This window comes from Microcebus murinus, chromosome 25 (assembly GCF_040939455.1).
Source record: "Microcebus murinus isolate Inina chromosome 25, M.murinus_Inina_mat1.0, whole genome shotgun sequence".
Lineage (NCBI taxonomy): Eukaryota > Metazoa > Chordata > Mammalia > Primates > Cheirogaleidae > Microcebus > Microcebus murinus.
Genome location: NC_134128.1, coordinates 22669245 through 22686431, shown reverse-complemented (window position 1 = coordinate 22686431; position 17187 = coordinate 22669245). Strand labels below are relative to the sequence as shown.

At 53.6% G+C, this 17187-nt stretch overlaps 1 protein-coding gene across 1 annotated transcript in view; it reads left to right on the top strand.

Annotated features, from left to right (window-relative positions):
- The first annotated feature begins 13885 nt into the window (after positions 1-13885).
- Positions 13886-17187, top strand: part of PFKFB3 (6-phosphofructo-2-kinase/fructose-2,6-biphosphatase 3) — a 72925-nt gene continuing 69623 nt past the window's right edge. The window contains exon 1 of the mRNA XM_012741241.3: positions 13886-13982. Coding sequence (XP_012596695.1) covers positions 13967-13982 — 16 coding nt within the window. The 5' untranslated portion in view covers positions 13886-13966. The remainder of the gene's footprint in view (positions 13983-17187) is intronic.

The following is a 17187-nucleotide window of genomic DNA, read 5'->3' as shown; positions in this document are numbered from 1 at the left end:
ATATTCTGACCCTTTTTAAAAAAGGATTTTCTCATGTTTTTATTTAACATAAATAAAAGAATAACATTTTATCTTTTGTGGAATTATTTTACTGAATAAAATTGAATTAAGACTGGAGTTTTGTGATAAAAGCGCACATGTTCTATAAAATGATTTTTAGTTAAAGACTATAAGGTAAAAGAATTATATAACTGAACATTTTACAAGACAGTAAGAATTAAAAGCAGCCCTGAAACTTAAAACAGTTTTACCTGTGGAATTGGGTGTATGAATATTAATGTGGATACCACATTTTAGCTGACAGGTACCTAAATGTGCTGTGCTAAATATTGTGATGGCTAGTGCAATTTGTATAAACTCTTAACGTGAATAAGGAATGAGTTACAACCTACCCTTAATGCTTGCATTTATTGTTGTTACTGTTTGTAATAACATTATTTGTATTTAGGTGGCCATTCCTGGCATTCTCATGATCAAGAACCAGAGAAATGCAAGTGATTGATACTACTTTGATTTTTATTAGTCTGGACATAACTTAATGAATGTCTTTCTCCCCAGTCTCTGTAATTATTATTTTTTAAGTTATCTATAACTATACCAATCATTTAGTGCTTTATTTATAATGAATTTCTGATATTGGAATAAGTTCTAAACCTCCTGCAAGTTTAGTGCTTCAGAGAAAATAGTTTTCAGTATTAACTAAAAATTAATTTCAGTATAAATTAAAAATTAAGCTACAGTATAACTGCCAAGGTTCAATGTAATAGCCATTTGTCCTTGGTGGCCCATCGGTTTGAAAACCCTTCCTGTGTGGGGGGAATTTTCTGCTTTGACCACCACTCCCCGCTCCCCAAGTTAGAGACTAGGAACTTACTCTCCCAGCCTGTCTTGTGGGTCAGGCAGGGGCGTGCACTGGGATCTTCTGATCACACCAGGACTCCAGCTTGGGAGAAAGCTTCATGGAGAACCTGCCCTCGCACTTTGGCCAGGGCCCATCCGCACGATGTTGTCCAGCGTTGGGGCGGCAGTGGCAGATTCCTCGTCATCCCTGCTGGCGTGTGGTGTCAGGCAGGGCAGTCCTCGGGGCGGCTTAGGTGTGGGCTGTCTTTACATACAACCTCCCAGCTTGCCCCTACCTGTCTGGACTTTCTGTTCCCTACCCAGTCTGTTTTTTTGATAGACTCTTTTTCTGCTTAAGCAAGCTAGAGTGAGTTCCTCCATTTGTACTAAGAACCCCGACTGATAAACAGATTGATATCTGGACTTGCAAATGACAAACCCTAAAAGATGGAGGAGATAGGACACGTTTTTTTTGTTTGTTTGTTTGTTTTGAGACAGAGTCTCGCTTTGTTGCTCAGGCTAGAGTGAGTGCCATGGCGTCAGCCTTGCTCACAGCAACCTCAAAACTCCTAGGCTTAAGCGATCCTCCTGCCTCAGCCTCCTGAGTAGCTGGGACTACAGACATGTGCCACCATGCCCACCTAATTTTTTCTATATATATTAGTTGGCCAATTAATTTCTTTCTATTTATAGTAGAGATGGGGGTCTCGCTCTTGCTCAGGCTGGTTTTGAACTCCTGACCTTGAGCAATCCGCCCGCCTCGGCCTCCCAGAGTGCTAGGATTACAGGCGTGAGCCACCGTGCCTGGCCGGTAGGACAGGATTAACAAGGACCCAGCTTCCCGAGGCCGAAAATTGGGGAACCTGGTTATTTGGTTGTGAAATGTTTCACCAAACTGTTGCTGTGGTTTGGATACAGACCACATGGAGCTGAGGGACATAACGGGCGGCTGCAGTGTTGAGCTGCACTGGGAGGGCCAGACCCTGGCCTTGCTGCTTCCTGTGTGGCCAGTTGCCTAGTCTGATAATGGAAATGATGATCAGATCTACGTAGGATCGTTAGGAGGATTAAGTAAGTCATATCTTAGTCCATTCAGGTTGCCATAACATGCGAACCATGAAGTAGGTGGCTCATAAGAAACACATTTATTTTTCACAGTTCTGGAGTTTGGAAGTCCAAGGTCAGGGCACTGGTAGATTTGGTGTCTGTGGGGGCTGCTTTCTGGTTCATGGACAAGCCCTCTTCTCGCTGCATCCTCACATGGCAGGAAGGGTGTGGGCAAACAGACCATAGCACATGTGGAAAGCAGTGACACATGAGTGTTCAGTAAATGCAAGCTACAGAGTCCTGCAAAAGAGCTATATGCTGACACTTAAGGAAGCTGGTTTGAAAGCACAGTGAAGAAGACAGTGTAGCCTTGCTGTAAGAGAAGCTTTTTCTGCTTGCAACTTGCAATCGAGGTTGAATTAGAGTCCCAAGGTTGACAGTCCTGCAGGTTTGGGAAAACCTACCTTAACTATATCAAAACCAAAGGGCCCAGCTGCAGCCTTAGCAGGAGTTGAGACTGGAGGTTGTGGTTTTGCAAGAATGGAATTAAGGTGTTGCTCTTCCACTCAAATGAGGACTCTGAGTTGCTTCAAGACAACAACCGGACACCATTCAGGTAAGGGAAAGGGACCTGGGCCCTGACACCAGCTGCTGCAGGCCGGCGATTTGCAGTGTGAGGACCCTCTAGGTAAGGTCTCTGTGTTTGCCTGAGCACGTGCATTTCAGATTCATCCTCCTCTTTCTGTGGCCTCGTAGCTCAGTTCTTCGTATTCCATTTGTGGATGCTCCACTGTTTGTTTATTCATTCACCCATTGAAGGTCACGTTGGCTCATTCAGTTCTTGGCAGTTACGAACAAAGCTGCTGCAAACATCCGTGTGCGGGTTTTCTGTGGACCTAAGTTTTCACATGCGCTGGGCAATTATTTAAGCGTGTGATTACTGGATTGCACGATAAGACTGTTTGCTTTTGTCCCCATGTTTTCAAACTCTCCCTGTACTGCCATATAAATACCCTCAGATCTCTCCTTGAGGGGACCTTGCAGGGGAGAACGGTCAAGCCCTTGAATTTTTAGCTCACTCCCCGGTGCTCTGATTCTTTTTTCTTGTCACAGCTGGGCTCCTCAGAGAGCCGCTCGTCCCGCCTCCACCTCCTCCCTTCCCACCCCTCTCCCTGCAGCCCACGCTTACAGAGTGAGGCCTGTGCTTGCCTGCTGGTCAGGCCTTGACTCCCACCAGGCCGCCTTCCTCGAGCGGGCCTGTTCCTGCTAACGTGCCCCTTCCACCCTCTTCCTTGGTGACTTTGTCTACTCTCCTGGCCTTGGGTTTCATGTTTCATCTCAGCACATGTTTTCATCTCAGCCGGTCTTCACTGCAAAACTGCAGCTCTGTATCCAGCTGCCTGCCGGGCACCACCTGGCTGTCCCCTTCGCACCTCAAACACGTGTCCCCAACTTAACTCTTCCCCTTCCAGACCCTCCCGCTAAATTCTCTTCCTCTGGAGGAAAAGCGTCATCCGTTCTTCAGGCATCTGAGTCAGACGCGCAGGAATCGTCCTCCGTCCCTCCCTCCCGTCCTGATCCAGTCAGTAGAGGCACCTGTGGGTCCTGTCTCCTTTCCTCCACCTTTCGTATTAACCCAGTGGGGTGCTTTAACCTCAGACCCCCTTCCCCTCTTGCCTGGAATAGGCCCGAGGGTCTCCCTGCTGCCACCTGCACTCCTCTGGTCTGCCAGGGCCACGCCTCAGCTGTTCCAGCCGCGCTCGGGTGTTCAGACCTTTCCAGCCACTGCTTCACCTTAGGCTCCAGCAGGTGGAAACACTGGAAGTAGTTCTTGCTCCTGTTCTCCCCTCCGCCTGGAGAACGGTCCCTCTCCTGTCCCTCTCTCCCCAGTCATCCATGCCTGGTGACCGCCCCCACCCCAGCCCCACAGTGAAGAACAGCGGCGGCCCTCTGCCCCGCTCCGCCCCCACAGTCACCGCTTTTAACTTTTTTTTTATCTGGATTGCTGCTGGTCGCTGCCCCCGTATTTCTAAATACATCCTTATAAGGCTTCTTCCTTCTCCTAAGCAGATGCCTCCGAGAATAGTCTGTACTTAGTTTCCACCTCCTTAATTCCCATTTACTCGTCCACCCACCACAAACTCAAGGGGCGAATCTAGAACGGGATGACAGTGACTCGGGGAAATGGGGAGCCCAGCGCAGGAGAGAGGAAGGTAATCCCCAGGAGGAGGACGAAAGGAAGGCTTGGTCCAGTCGCCGTGCGGGGACCTGGAGAACCCTCGGGCCCGCACGGGAGCAGGCAGATGGAGGGTTCTCGGAGGTCTGTGTGCAAGGGGGAAGGTGGGCTTGAGTGCTCGTACCTTGTCTGACTCAGTTCCAGCGAGAACGCGAGGTTGTATTATGATAATGGAAATTAATCATGCTATACAGCTAGCTCAGCTGAAAATAACATGCCTAATGTCTTAATTATGTAAATACCGATCAGAGATTTGTTTTTTAACGTTGCTTCATGACTAAGCTGAACGAACGCACACAGGGGGCAGGAAGGAAGAGGTGTCGGGAAGCTGCACTGCTCCATTTTCTGGGAAATCAGTGGATTGTCGGAATTCTCTGTCTCCCCTGTGCCGTGTCCTCTGTGCTGAATCCATGCCTTCATTGCTTGGTTTCCTCTCTAGCTTTGGTGGAGCTTATCCTCCCGTGGTTTCCTGAGAGGGACATGATGTTTTTTCAGGCGTTGCATGCCTGAAAATATCTCAATGCTGTCATCATGCTTATTAATTGACGGAAGTGTGGAATTTTTGATCGAAACCCATTTTCCCTCAGGATTTTGAAGGCCTTGCTACATCATCCGTCTTCCTGCGGCACTGTTAATAATATCAGTGCCCTTTATGGGCTCGTTTTCCCCCCTTCCGGAAGGTTTTGGAACCACCATCCCGCGGTCTCACGATTATGCGTCTCAGCGTAAATCTCTTTTCGTTCACCATGCCAGGCATTTGGGATGGACTTGCAGTCCGGAAATCCATATCCTCTGATTCTGGAAATTATTCTTGTAATGTTTCCTTGATAGCTTTTCTCTCCGGGGCTTTTATTAGTGAGTGTCTTTCTGGTTCGGTCATCTCTCTTTCCTCTGTCACGGGCCGGCCCCTCATCTAAGGCACAGAGGCGGCCGAGTCCTGGACCGGAGCCTTAAAAGTCTTCAGAGATGCATCCAAATGAAGGAGCTACACATGTTGTTTTATTGTTTTAAAGCCAGGTAAGATCTTTTGAAGAACGATGAATCGAGTGACATTTCATATAAATGTCCATATATTGACGATAGATATGAGGAAGTTAGCAAGTTCCTTCTAAAGCACGTTCCTCTTCCTGGGTGCTCAAGTATCAAAACGATGCAATTTACTAAATGAACAAAATAGATGTAATTTTTTAAAAAGTAACCTAAAACTTTTTTTTTTTTTAAGTGTAAGGAAGGGAAGGATTATTGAAATATTCTATACACGTAGAATGAGTAGGATTCATACAACTGTCTTCTCCACAGGCGGGTGGCCCTTTTTTGCTCTCCTACGACATTTATAGAAAGTAGTTTCTTAACTGAATCTCTCCAAAAGCAGTTGTGCTGGTTGAATGATTTTCTAAATGTCTCGATCACATTTTCTCTATAAAAGGGATCTGTGTGTGTGCAGGAATAAGAGATGGCCAAAGAATTCCTGAAACAGTAAGATGAATGCACAGAACAGACTGTCACTCAAGATCCTGTGGGAAAAGTTTCAGAAATAGTTGCAGAATCAAAGGAACTGGATAATTTCTGTGACCCCATCATTTACAAGCCTAAACCAAAAGTAGAAGTTGCTGAAGACAAAGCAAAAGCTGATAGTGAACACAACGGACCAATGGATTGACAGGGTGGAACTGAAACTAAACCAGATACAACAAAAGACGACTCACAGCTTACTAAATCTTCTGGAGAGATGGAGGCGGACTAAGTGTTAATTTTACCTTCACATAATTGAAACAGTACAAGTAACCATAGGGTCCATTCTTATTTTACATTTGGTACACACAACAGATGTTCAGTTCTTAACCACTTTTTGTCATTTGTTTTTTGGACTCGTTTTGAAAAGTGTTTTATATCGAGTGCACGTCTGTTCATTTCCATTGCCACTTACGTGAAGCGTTAGCCGGTTATAGATTTACAAGTCACTTTAAGCTTTCCTGGCGTATTTTATATCAAACATGTAGGATTGATATGTAGCTGGCAACAGTCTACCTTACTTAAAGCTTATACTTGGATAAATCTCAGTTCCTTTATTCAGAAAGGGATAAAGCATTGCACTATTGTTGGAGAAACACAGATTTAATTGCATCGTTATTTTGAAAAACAAAAATTGAAATTGATGGTGTTTAAAGCCATTGAGGCACTGACCTTTTTCTAGTTATCGTATTGTTATAATTTAAATATTAAAACAAATTAGGCCGGGCGCGCTGGCTCACGCCTGTAATCCTAGCACTCTGGGAGGCTGAGGCGGGCGGATTGCTCAAGGTCAGGAGTTCGAAACCAGCCTGAGCAAGAGCGAGACCCCGTCTCTACTGAAAATAGAAAGAAATTAATTGGCCAACTAATATATATATATAGAAAAAATTAGCCGGGCATGGTGGTGCATGCCTGTAGTTCCAGCTACTCGGGAGGCTGAGGCAGGAGGATCGCTTGAGCCCAGGAGTCTGAGGTTGCTGTGAGCTAGGCTGACGCCAGGGCACTCACTCTAGCCTGGGCAACAGAGTGAGACTCTGTCTCAAAAAAAAAAAAAAACCAAATTAGAGGTTCTTTGGGAAAAAAAAAATTCCTGAACAGACTTAAAAAAAAAAAAAAAGAAAGAAAGAAAGAAAGAAATTCTGCATTACTTGAGAAGCTCGAGCGGAGTTCCGATGCCGTGGAGCCCGGTTGGGGTCGGGCGGAGCTGCCCAGCAGGTCCCAGCCTCCCTGTCCTGCCCGGAGTCCCCCCACCGGGCATCAGTGCCCCCTCCCGTCCACACACCTGCACACCAGGTGGCGCAAGCTTCTCTGCGTGGCTCTTCCAGGTGCCTTCTCTGTCCCGGCCCCTTCCTTCCAGGTATTCATTAAGCATCCAAAGTTGCGAAAAGAGCTGGCACTTCTGTAACAATCTAATAATTCTGAGCATTAACAGAGAACACAAAGGGGAAGACTTTTTTGGGGAAGACATCATATTCACTGAAAAAAAAAAATGGTAAGAAAGGAATTTGAGGAGATTCAAAACAGAGAAGCGAAAAACGGGAAGAGGACTATTTCCTCACTTCCGTGTCACTCACGTTGCATCCTGGTCCGCGGGTCAGCATCTTTCACCCTGACTCATGTCCTCTGAGTCGCCTTGCTCTCCTTTCTGCATTGAACTCCCGATGCTCCTGCAGAGATGAGCGTCCTGGCCACCAAGACCACGGTCTCCTCCACTGTGTCCTCCACACGTCTGTCTGCCTTCCCCTTGCTGGGGTGAACGGCCGTCGCTGCCTGGTGGCCAGGGGACGCATCTCGGCTCGCCTTGGCCAGGAGACTTACTGGGAGGAAAGGCTTCGTGACCTCTCAGCCCAGGTGCAGACTGGGGGCGTGGGGGGCGGAACCGTGCAAGGGACAGGCAGGTCCAGGACGGCCACCCTCCTTGGCCTGAGCCTGCCCCTCTGCGTCTCTGCCCCGCTCCCCAGGTGTGCTCCCCACCTGAGAGTGAGACACTCCGGTGGCTTCTCACCAAAGCGTCCCATCCCTGACCGTGAGACAAACACCTGAGCAACTGAACATAAGTAACATTCACCTTAATAAAGAGTCTCAGGTCCCCTCTAGACGTCACGGTGGGTAGCTGCCTGCAGCACTCTTTAAATGCAAGAAGCACGGGGTGTGATTTCCACGCTCGGCCGCATCTCGCCAGTTGTGTTATTTTGTCACGACGACTGTGCAGGGATGAAGGCAACACATTCTCCAAGCGTTTGGACAAAGCATATTTTCTGACAAAAAATAAACCCGCCTGCTCACTTGTCCTCTCCGCCTCCCACTCGTCGCCCACTCAGCCTCTGGCTCTGAAGAGCCCATCCCCTCCCGCCGCGACAGCCGTGCGGGCAGACCCGCAGCTCGCCTCCAAAGACGGAAAGGGCGTGTCCAAGCGCGCGCGCGGCCACCACACCTGCTGCCCTCCTGCCTGGCCGGGGTCGGGCCTGTTTATGTTGGACCCCGTCATCTTCCCGGGCGTGAAGGGGAGAGGAGGCTCGAGTGAGCTGTCCGACTTCTTTTCGAAACAAGCGAATTTGGAAATACAGTGATATATCTTGCTTTTCCCAGTGTTAAAAGATGCCATCTCTCTACTTACCTACACAGAGTAAGAACCGTTCGGGGAAATTATATATTTTTATACCAGTTAACCACTGAAGAGGGATTCATTCAGTGCTTACTAGGTAGGAACTATGAGAATTTTTTTTTTTTGAGACAGAGTCTCACTTTGTTGCCCGGGCTAGAGTGCCGTGGCGTCAGCCTGGCTCACAGCAACCTCCAACTCCTGGGCTCAAGCGATCCTCCTGCCTTAGCCTCCCCAAGTAGCTAGGACTACAGGCAAGCGCCACCATGCCCGGCTAATTTTTTCTATATATTTTTAGTTGTCCAATTTCTAGTTTTAGTAGAGACGAGGGTCTCGCTCTTGCTCAGGCTGGTTTCGAACTCCTGACCTTGAGCAATCCGCCCGCCTCGGCCTTCCAGAGTGCTAGGATGACAGGCGTGAGCCACCGCTCACCGCCTGGCCAAGAGGTTTTTTTAAAAAAGTATTAGATATCCCCAAATCACGTTCAAAAGGACATAAATATGGTTCTAAAATATGTAAACAATGATGCTAGTGAACTGATTAAGGTGAAAAACAAGTCAGAGCTTAGAGAAAAGATACTTTTGTTTTCTTTTACTGGGCTTCGCAGTCTTATTATTAATAAAAGCTTTCAAAGCTGGAACCTTTCACGAAGCCCCTGATCATCCACGCCGAGCTTCAGTGGTTAACTGGCTCACAGAGTTTCCCCGATCCCTGACATGCGCGTAGACTCGACCCCTCCCAGCCACACACGGGGACCCTTCGGTTCTCAGGTCTCCGTCCTCCCAGCCAGAGGCGACCCCCAAGCCGTCTCCGTTGGATGACAAAGCCATGCATGACATCGGACATGCATTGACATGTCGGTTCTGAACATCCGTTAGTCTTGGGGATCTGAAATAGTTCATTCATTCTAGTAATGTTTCTTAAAATCCTTAGGTGCTCATCTAAAACACTGGCCTTGAGGAAGTTTTGAGGGCTTTCAGTACACCGCCCCTGGGCCACGTTGGAGGGACCCTGAAAGGCCACGTGAGCCCCCCAATACCCCGGCAATGCCGTGGTGGCCCTCACTGAGCCGGTGGCAGCCACACCCGTCCCTGTCCTCTACTCCACACCCCTCCTCTAGAAAAACCGTGCATTTCCCCCTTCCCTGGCACCTCAGCGCCGCGATTCTGTCTGGCAAGAGAAAAGTAGAAACAAATGTCTCGAGTCTCTCGGGAAAGCATCTGCTGATTTCCGGGCAAGAGGGAGAGAGGCGGCCCGTGCCACTCCCTGGCCTCCGGCCCCGGCCTCCAACGGGCGGACGGCAGCGGCGGTCCCAGGGCGCCAGCGGTCGGCAGAACAGAAGAGCACTGAGCCCCCGCCAGCCCTGGACTGCGCGCTCCGGAATTCGGGGAGAGACACGCGCCTCTTTCTGTGAATTCACAGCAAACTGGGGGTTCTGTTTCTCAAAGACAGAGCGTCCCTCACTGATGGGGAACTTAGTGTCTGACGGTGAGTGGCTCCTAGGGACAGGCGCCAACCTGTTGCACCGGCCGAGTGGAGGAGGGTGTCCCAGGGAGCAGAGGTGAGGCGCCCGGCGGCTCGCCAAGGACCCCGGTCCATCGCCAGGCAGGGGGCACCTCAGGGCTGCTGTCCGGCGGGGTCTGTGAGCGTGGCCAACTTAGTCTCCCCGTCCTCTCCGATTCCGAAAGGGAATTTCATTGCAATTATTCTGCGCCTTTTGCAGCCTTTCTTATTTGGTGTGTTGGACACACTCGCCTTTCAGGCGTGCTGGCCGGATCGCCAGGCTCTCCCTCTGGACCCGAGGGAGACTGCACACGAGGCCGGTCCACTCACCCGCGCAGCCTTCCCGCGGGCCCCACGCAGGGCCCTGGGAGGACACCGTATGGTGGGCGGGGCAGCCTCGGGCAAAGTCCAGCCCGGTTCTCAGTCCCAAAGCCTTCCTCGTATTTAACCTTTAGACATGCCAACTATTCTCTTTCTCGGCTTGCCTTGAAGCTAATCAATAGCACGCAGGCAGAACCCGGGGGGCGGGCGTGGGGTTCTGGAAGTGCCTCGCTTTCCAGACTCAAGAGACGCACTCCACCCCTCGGAGCCAGCGCGAGAGCCGTGGGGCCCTGAGCCAGGAGAGGAAATCTAGGGAGGGCCCCTCCTGCAGTGAAGACAACCAGAGCTGTGGCCACCAGCACCTGCCACCCCTGGAGCCTCGGCGCCTCCCTCTCCCCCGTGCCCTGACCAAAGGACTGTCGGGTCTGCGAACTGCTGTCTGCCCAGGGATGGGTGCCCTGCATAGGGGGCCGGGAAGTCCCAGGGGCCCCCACCCCACAGCCGAATGCCTGCCCTGGGTCAGCTCCAGGTGTAAATTACGTTTCCTTTTCGGTTCTCAGGTGTGGTCCTGCAGTAGCAGGTGGAGCAGCACAGTTGCCCACTGGGAGCCGTGGAGAGTGCTAGACACGCAGACGCTTGGCCCCGGGTGAGGCTCAGCTACCTGCTCACCCAGGAGGGGGTTCTGACCTCTGCTCGGGCTTTAGACCTTTATCCCAAGGACTGTGGCTTCTCAGATTACGCTGGTGACATTGTAAAATGACGACAGAAGGAAGGAGGACGAGGAAGGTCGAGCCTGACCGGGCAGTCCTTGTAATTCCTGCGTGAATCCTAGCAATCAGGTTCGATTTTTAAAACACACTTGGTTGTGCCAAGAGCTCCTTAGGAGTGGAGCAATGTTCAAATCAGCAGTCCTGCAGACAGAACAGAAATGCTTGGTTCTGTGACTCATGTCGGCGACAGGCCTGGGAATATATTCTCAGTTTAAAATTGCTTCAAATCTTTCCTCCGGGTCTGAAAACCAGAGGGACCCTGCCCATTTCTCCCAACCAGCACGGCTGTGGCGTGTCCCTCCTTCAGCCTCCGGTGGCTCGGCAAATCCAAATGTTCCCAGGGATTATTAAACAACAGCGAAACTGACGGGGCTGTTATCTGAACAAGGAAAGGAAACAAGACAGTAACGAGTTCCAAAGTTCTTTTTTCCCCCCCCCTACACAGGATTTGAAGATTCAAAGCAGAGAGATTAGAAGACATCAGTCTGACCTGCTTTCACTTGCAGCGCTTCTGATACCAGGCGCGTGGGGCTTTCCCACACTAACAGCCAGTTCTCCAACTCCGCACACACCCGCGGGGTGGCCTACAATTCAATTCAATTCAATTCTGACACTGATTACCGGGTTCCAGAGCTCAGTGCCCCCCAGACTGCCCTGGATTCGGGTGCTAGTCGGAAGCGTTGGGCGCCCGGGCGTACCCACACTTGGCTGCAGAGTCCAGGGTTCCTACACTCCCCTAACCCCGGGCCCCCAGTTTCACATTCACTCATTCGCTAGAGCAGCTCACAGAACTTTGCTCACTGGCAAAGTTTGCCCTGGTAAAGCTCAGGGCGGCCAGCTGCAGAGACGCGTAGCACAGGCGGGGGCTGGGGCTCAAGGAGCAGCACCACCCTCCCCGCACCTCCAGGCGTTCAGCAGCCTGGAAGCTCTCTGAGCCCTGTCATGTGGGGGTTTTCTGGAGGCTTCAGTACACAGGCACGGCTGATGGAGCATTTGCCACTGGCGACTAACTCAACCTGCAGCCCCTCTCCCCTCCCCCGAGGTCAGGGGTTGAGCTCTAGGTCCCGCCCTCTAGTCCTGCCTTGGTTTTCCTGGCCCCCAGCCCCCACCCTGACGCTGTCTAGGGCCCCCAGCCAGCCCCAGTCCTCCCCTTGGCATTCAAATGACACTCCTATCACCCTGGACATTCCAAGGGTTTTAGAAGCTCTGGGCCAGAAGCCAGGACCAGAGACCCAACATGCAGCAATGTACCCTTGCGAACGCACAAGTCCACGGGAGCAAAGGTGCCAACCAGAGGGACTGGGACCCTTCCACCTCCGAGCACACGTGTGCCGGCGGCACACCTGGCATGGGGCAACCTTGATGCCCTCTTTATCTGGGCCAGCTGGCTTTAGATAACATTTGCTTCCTGCAGCAACGAAGTCCAGGGAGCCAAATCGAAGGCCGGCTGACATTACAGTTACGGCAGGGGAAGGGCGGAGGGCGCTGACACTCACGCAAGGTGGAAACTGGGTCACACACACACTGCGCCCCACCCCCACTCGGTCCCCGCTTCCTGCTCCTCTGAGGCCTTGGGGCCCCTGAGGCTGGCGGGGGTTGGGGGTGGAGGGGCTGTTCTGATGGCTCCACCAGCACCTGTTCCCAAGCCAGCCCTCAGGACGCCTGACCTGACTCCAGAGCCACTTCCCCCTCCCCCACGTCCTCTCCCTTCAACAAGGGGAGGCAGTTTGGACTCTTACTCAGAAAGGACAGCAGGCTGAGAAACGGGTTCTGATTAAGACGAGAAGTGAGAATCCCTATACCCGCCGGCTGCAACTTTTCAGCTCACCTGGACGCCTTTTTCCCACCACTTAGAAAGTGCTGTGGCTCCCGCCTGTATAATCCCAGCACTCTGGGAGGCCGAGGCAGGAGGATGCCTCGAGGTCAGGAGTTTGAGACCAGCCTGAGCAAGAGCGAGACCCCCATCTCTACTTAAAAAAAATAGAAAGGAATTAGCCAGACAACTAAAAATCTGTACAGAAAAAAAAATCATCCAGGCATGGTGGCGCGTGCCTGTAGTCCCAGCTACTCAGGAGGCTGAGGCAGGAGGATCGCTTGAGGCCAGGAGTTTGAGGTTGCTGTGAGCTGGGCTGACGCCAGGGCACTCTAGCCCTGGTAACAGAGCAAAACAATTGTCTCAAAAAAAAAAAAATGTGCTGCCAATTGCTGTTTGCATTCCCGGAGGGTTCCTAACATCATCGTCTCCAAAGTGCAATGTGGATAGCAGTTTTCACAGGAATTAGCTGTTCACAGACCCCAAAGAGCATCTGCGTTTGAGACGCCCGGGGCTGCCAGATGCAAGGGATCTTCTCAGGTGTTGGCCTTGGCCTGGGCAAAGTAATGACGAGGGTGACACCCCCGCCTCCTTCCTATTCTCAGTTTCTTATGTCACACTGTTATTCCCCTTGATGTTTTTCTTGGGGGGGCCGGTGTGAGAGGGACTGTTCTGGGCTCTGGGGAAACAGCAGTGACCAAAAGAGAGAAAAATATCTGCCCGCCTGGTTCTCGTGAACAAATGCAGAGTTTGTCAGCGGGGACAGTGCCCGGCGGCAGGTGCCGCAGGTGGGAGTGCGGTTAGAGACGGGTCTTTGCGGGTTGCTCCTCCAGCCCTCATTTAATTTCAATTCGCGTCCACTAGCCGTGGGAGCGCGCCGAGGACATAAAGGCGAAAATGGGATGGAATTTCGCCCCCTCCCCCCCGTCCTTTCCCCGGGTGGTGGCCCCAGCAGCCCGAAGGAGCAGATGAAGGAGTTGTCTTCCCCGCGCCCCACGCACCGTCTGCACAGGCGGGAGGCGCTGGGGACTGGGGGGTCCGTGCGCCACGGCCCCAGGACAGGCGGGACGGGCGGGACGGGGGGCCGCACCCCGGCTTCCCCTGCAGCCCCAGGGCGCCGGGCGCTCTGCGCCGGGCCGCGCTTCCTGCCTCGCCGCGGGTCCTCCTCCTCGCCGTGACGCGCCAGCCTCTGACCAAATAAGTCCCTTTCTCCTCCCTCGCCCGCCGCGCCACCCGCAGGCGCCCCGAGCCGCGGGGCTGCCGCCTGCACGTCGCCCTGCCTGGGAGTGTCGGGCCGGCCCCGCGGGGCTGCCCCCGGCAAGATGCCCTTCAGGAAAGGTACGCTCGCCCGTCGCGACCCGCGCCCGCCCGCGCGTCCCGGGGCCCCGCGCGGCCACCTGCGCGCACCGGCGGCTCCGTCCCCTGCTTTGCGCGGAAAGCCCGCCCGCGCCGCCGCCGGTCCCCTCGGCCTGCACTGCCCTCCGGCCCCGCGCCGGCCCCTCTGGCGACTCCACGGCCACCGCGCGTGCCGGAGCCGGGCAGCGGCGGGCACGAGTCGCGGCACTTTCGGCGAATCCTCGCATCCCGCAGCCGGCCCGTCCCGAGCAGGGGCGGGAACCAGAGGCGCCAGGTGGCCGCCGTCCCGTGGCCGGCCGGCGTGGCGCAGGAGGCCGCTGTTGCGCCAGCCCCGGGAGGTCGTTCGACCACCGGCCTGAGTTCCTCGCTCGGGGACCGAGCTCGCGGGTAGCGAAGGCGGCCGTGCGGGGGCCGGAGCCCGCGCCCAGAAAAGCGGAGCGAGGCGCGGAGGGCACCTGTCCCCCGCAGGCGCTGCCCCGCGCGCGACTCCAGCCCCGGGCGCCCCGGCCTCTCCGCTGCCCTGCGCGGGGCCCAGGTGCCCGGGGAGGCCCAGGTGCCCGGGGAGGCCCAGGTGCCCGGGGAGGCCGCGTTTCCCAGGCGGGCGGGCAGCCGGGGCCACCCTCAGCGCAGAGCCCCGGACAGAAGCCGCAGCCGCAGAGGGTGGGGACGCGATTTTACGTTCGCACCAGAGCCAGCGACTCCTGCACTTTGTGTTTGGCTTGGGAGGGGCTGGCGCCTGGGCACAGGGACTTGCGGGCCTGAGAGAGGAAGCGGGTGGCCGCCCCGTCCCCGCTGCGCCCTGAGCCCTCCGCGCCCTCCACCCACCTCGCCGCCTCTTCCTTCTCCCTCAACCCGCGAACTGTCAGGGCGAGAGCGCCGCGGGAGGACGTCCTGGCCTCTTCCCTCTAAACAGCCGGTGCCAACGTGCCCATGTGGGCGCCTGGCTGTGCAGGGCGTGGGGACACCTGGGGGAAGGTGACGCCAGAGAGCAGGGTGATGGGTTCTGTCCCCCTCGTCAGCCGGGGCCGTTGGGACCCACTGCCGCTGTCCTGGGGGTCACCATCATTTCCTGTGTAAGTGGCCACCTCACCTCTCTCTGGGGTGACTGGAGGCTCTCAGGGTCCTCCCCATCATTAGCACCTCCTGCCCGCTTTTGCCCTGTGGTCTCTGCTTGGCAAACTCCTAGAAGGCACAGACATCTGTTCGCTTGTCCCGGCACTCAGGGGGCGGCCCCCTGCACCAAGGCATCAAATACCTGGGCTGCTTCGAGTACTTTTTGCATATGAAGGTGCTGCTCTGTGACAGTGCATTTTAGGGCATTATTAGACCGCACAGGACGAGACCTTTGCAAGCTGCCAACCACGTGAAGCTTTGGGCTTGTCTGTCTGTCTTTTCATCTGCATGAAGAGGAAGGTACCATCCGTCCGCCCTTTCTGTGGATGCCACTTCCTGAAGGTCCGGGTGTGTAAGAAACCGGAACGTCTCCCAGGTGACCAGGTGCGGCCCTGCTGCGAGACCGGGGTCTTGACTGTCTTCTCGAGGTCCCTTTCGGGTCTGGAATCCTAGAAAATGTCTCCAGACAACGGCGTTCCGAGTATTCTTACACGTCCCCACTTTCAGAAGGGGCAAGGGAACAGCAGCTGAAAGTTCTAGTATTAATGACAACAATGTGAAATGAATGTTTACTGGGCACCTTCTCAGCTCTGGGAACTGTGCAAAGTGCTTCCCGTGCATCCGTTTATCCTCACGACAGTCCTCTGAAGTGCCCGGTATTGCTGTTTCCATTTTCGAGATAAAGGAAGTGAGGCTGAGAGAGGTTCTGTGTCTCAGCGAATCGTGAGCTAGACAAGAGCCGGGGCTCAGACCTCTGCGGTCTGCCTTTCCCACAGGACCACCCAGGACAGGACAGGACAGGACAGAAACTGCGCTCCCTGGCCACTTGGGAGCCTGCCTCTGACCTCCACTGTGGCATGCTCTCTCGGGAGAGGGGACCCAGGGGACGGACGTCTGCTTTGGGAGGGCACCTGCCCACCAGACTGGGCCAGCCCCATGTCAGACCAGGGGCCTTCTGGTCCCAAGACTTTCCCTCTGCAGTTTGTCACTCAACCTCTCTGCTGAAAACGCCTTTCCAGGCCTTTTATCACGGAGCTGCGCCCTTCTGCGCCCCTCCCGTGGCTTCTGCAAGTGCGTTTTCCGCCGTGGTCAGGGGTGTTCCTCAGTGTCCGACGGTGGCCACCTAGGACCCCCTCTGTGTGTGCAATTTCACCTGTGGCTTCCCTCCTCAGACCCAATCCACCTTCCCAAGGGCCTTCCACGCCTCCGGCTGCACTCGCACACACTCACGCACACGCACAGGTGTGCACACGCATGCATGCAAGCTTCTGATCGCTCTTTAAGGCCCTTCTCACGTTCACATTTTCTTCTGGCATGGGTAGTTAGTTGCAGGGCTAAAATAAGATCATTATATTAATACAGGGAACGCTGTCCTGGTGGCAGGCACACTAAAAGCCTTGACTTCGGCATTATACGATGAATCCATGTAGCAAAAGCACTGGCTTAATATTTTGAAGAAAAGAAGATCATTGTAAACCCTAAACATTGAAGGGTGACTGTCATCCCCCCATCTATAATTTTAAAAAAACCAAAAGATAATACCATGCCATACATGTAAGGAAGATGAACACATTTCTGATTTTTACTATGGTCAGCATTTTGGTACTTAATTTTTTTTTTTTTGGAAATACCAAATGTCAGATGCTCAAGGACAACACCACCTGGCGCGGCCAGCTCGAGCACAGTCTGCTTGCGGACGGTCCGTTCAGCCCTCGGGGGCTCCTTCAGTTGGTTTCTTCTTGAACAGAGCGAAAAACACCAGCTGCTCCTCAGTCCTCAGGAACTGGAGATCTTTCAAGTTCCCGAGCACGCCGCACATTCCCCTGCCCACTGCGGCGACCTGCAATTGGGTCCTTTCACCTTCCAGGCCACTGGATTTTCCCAGGACGGGGGCTGTACCTTCGGCTTGGTGGCAGCATCCAGCACGGACACAGAGGCCTTCCTGCTGCCCGAGGTCTGCCCATCCTTCCGGATGTTTGTCTGCAGATGAACATGGATACAATGAACAGGGGGAAAGGAGTTGCAAAGTCACTGGGGAAGCCTGGGAAGGGCGGGGGAGGGGCACCGCAGGGAG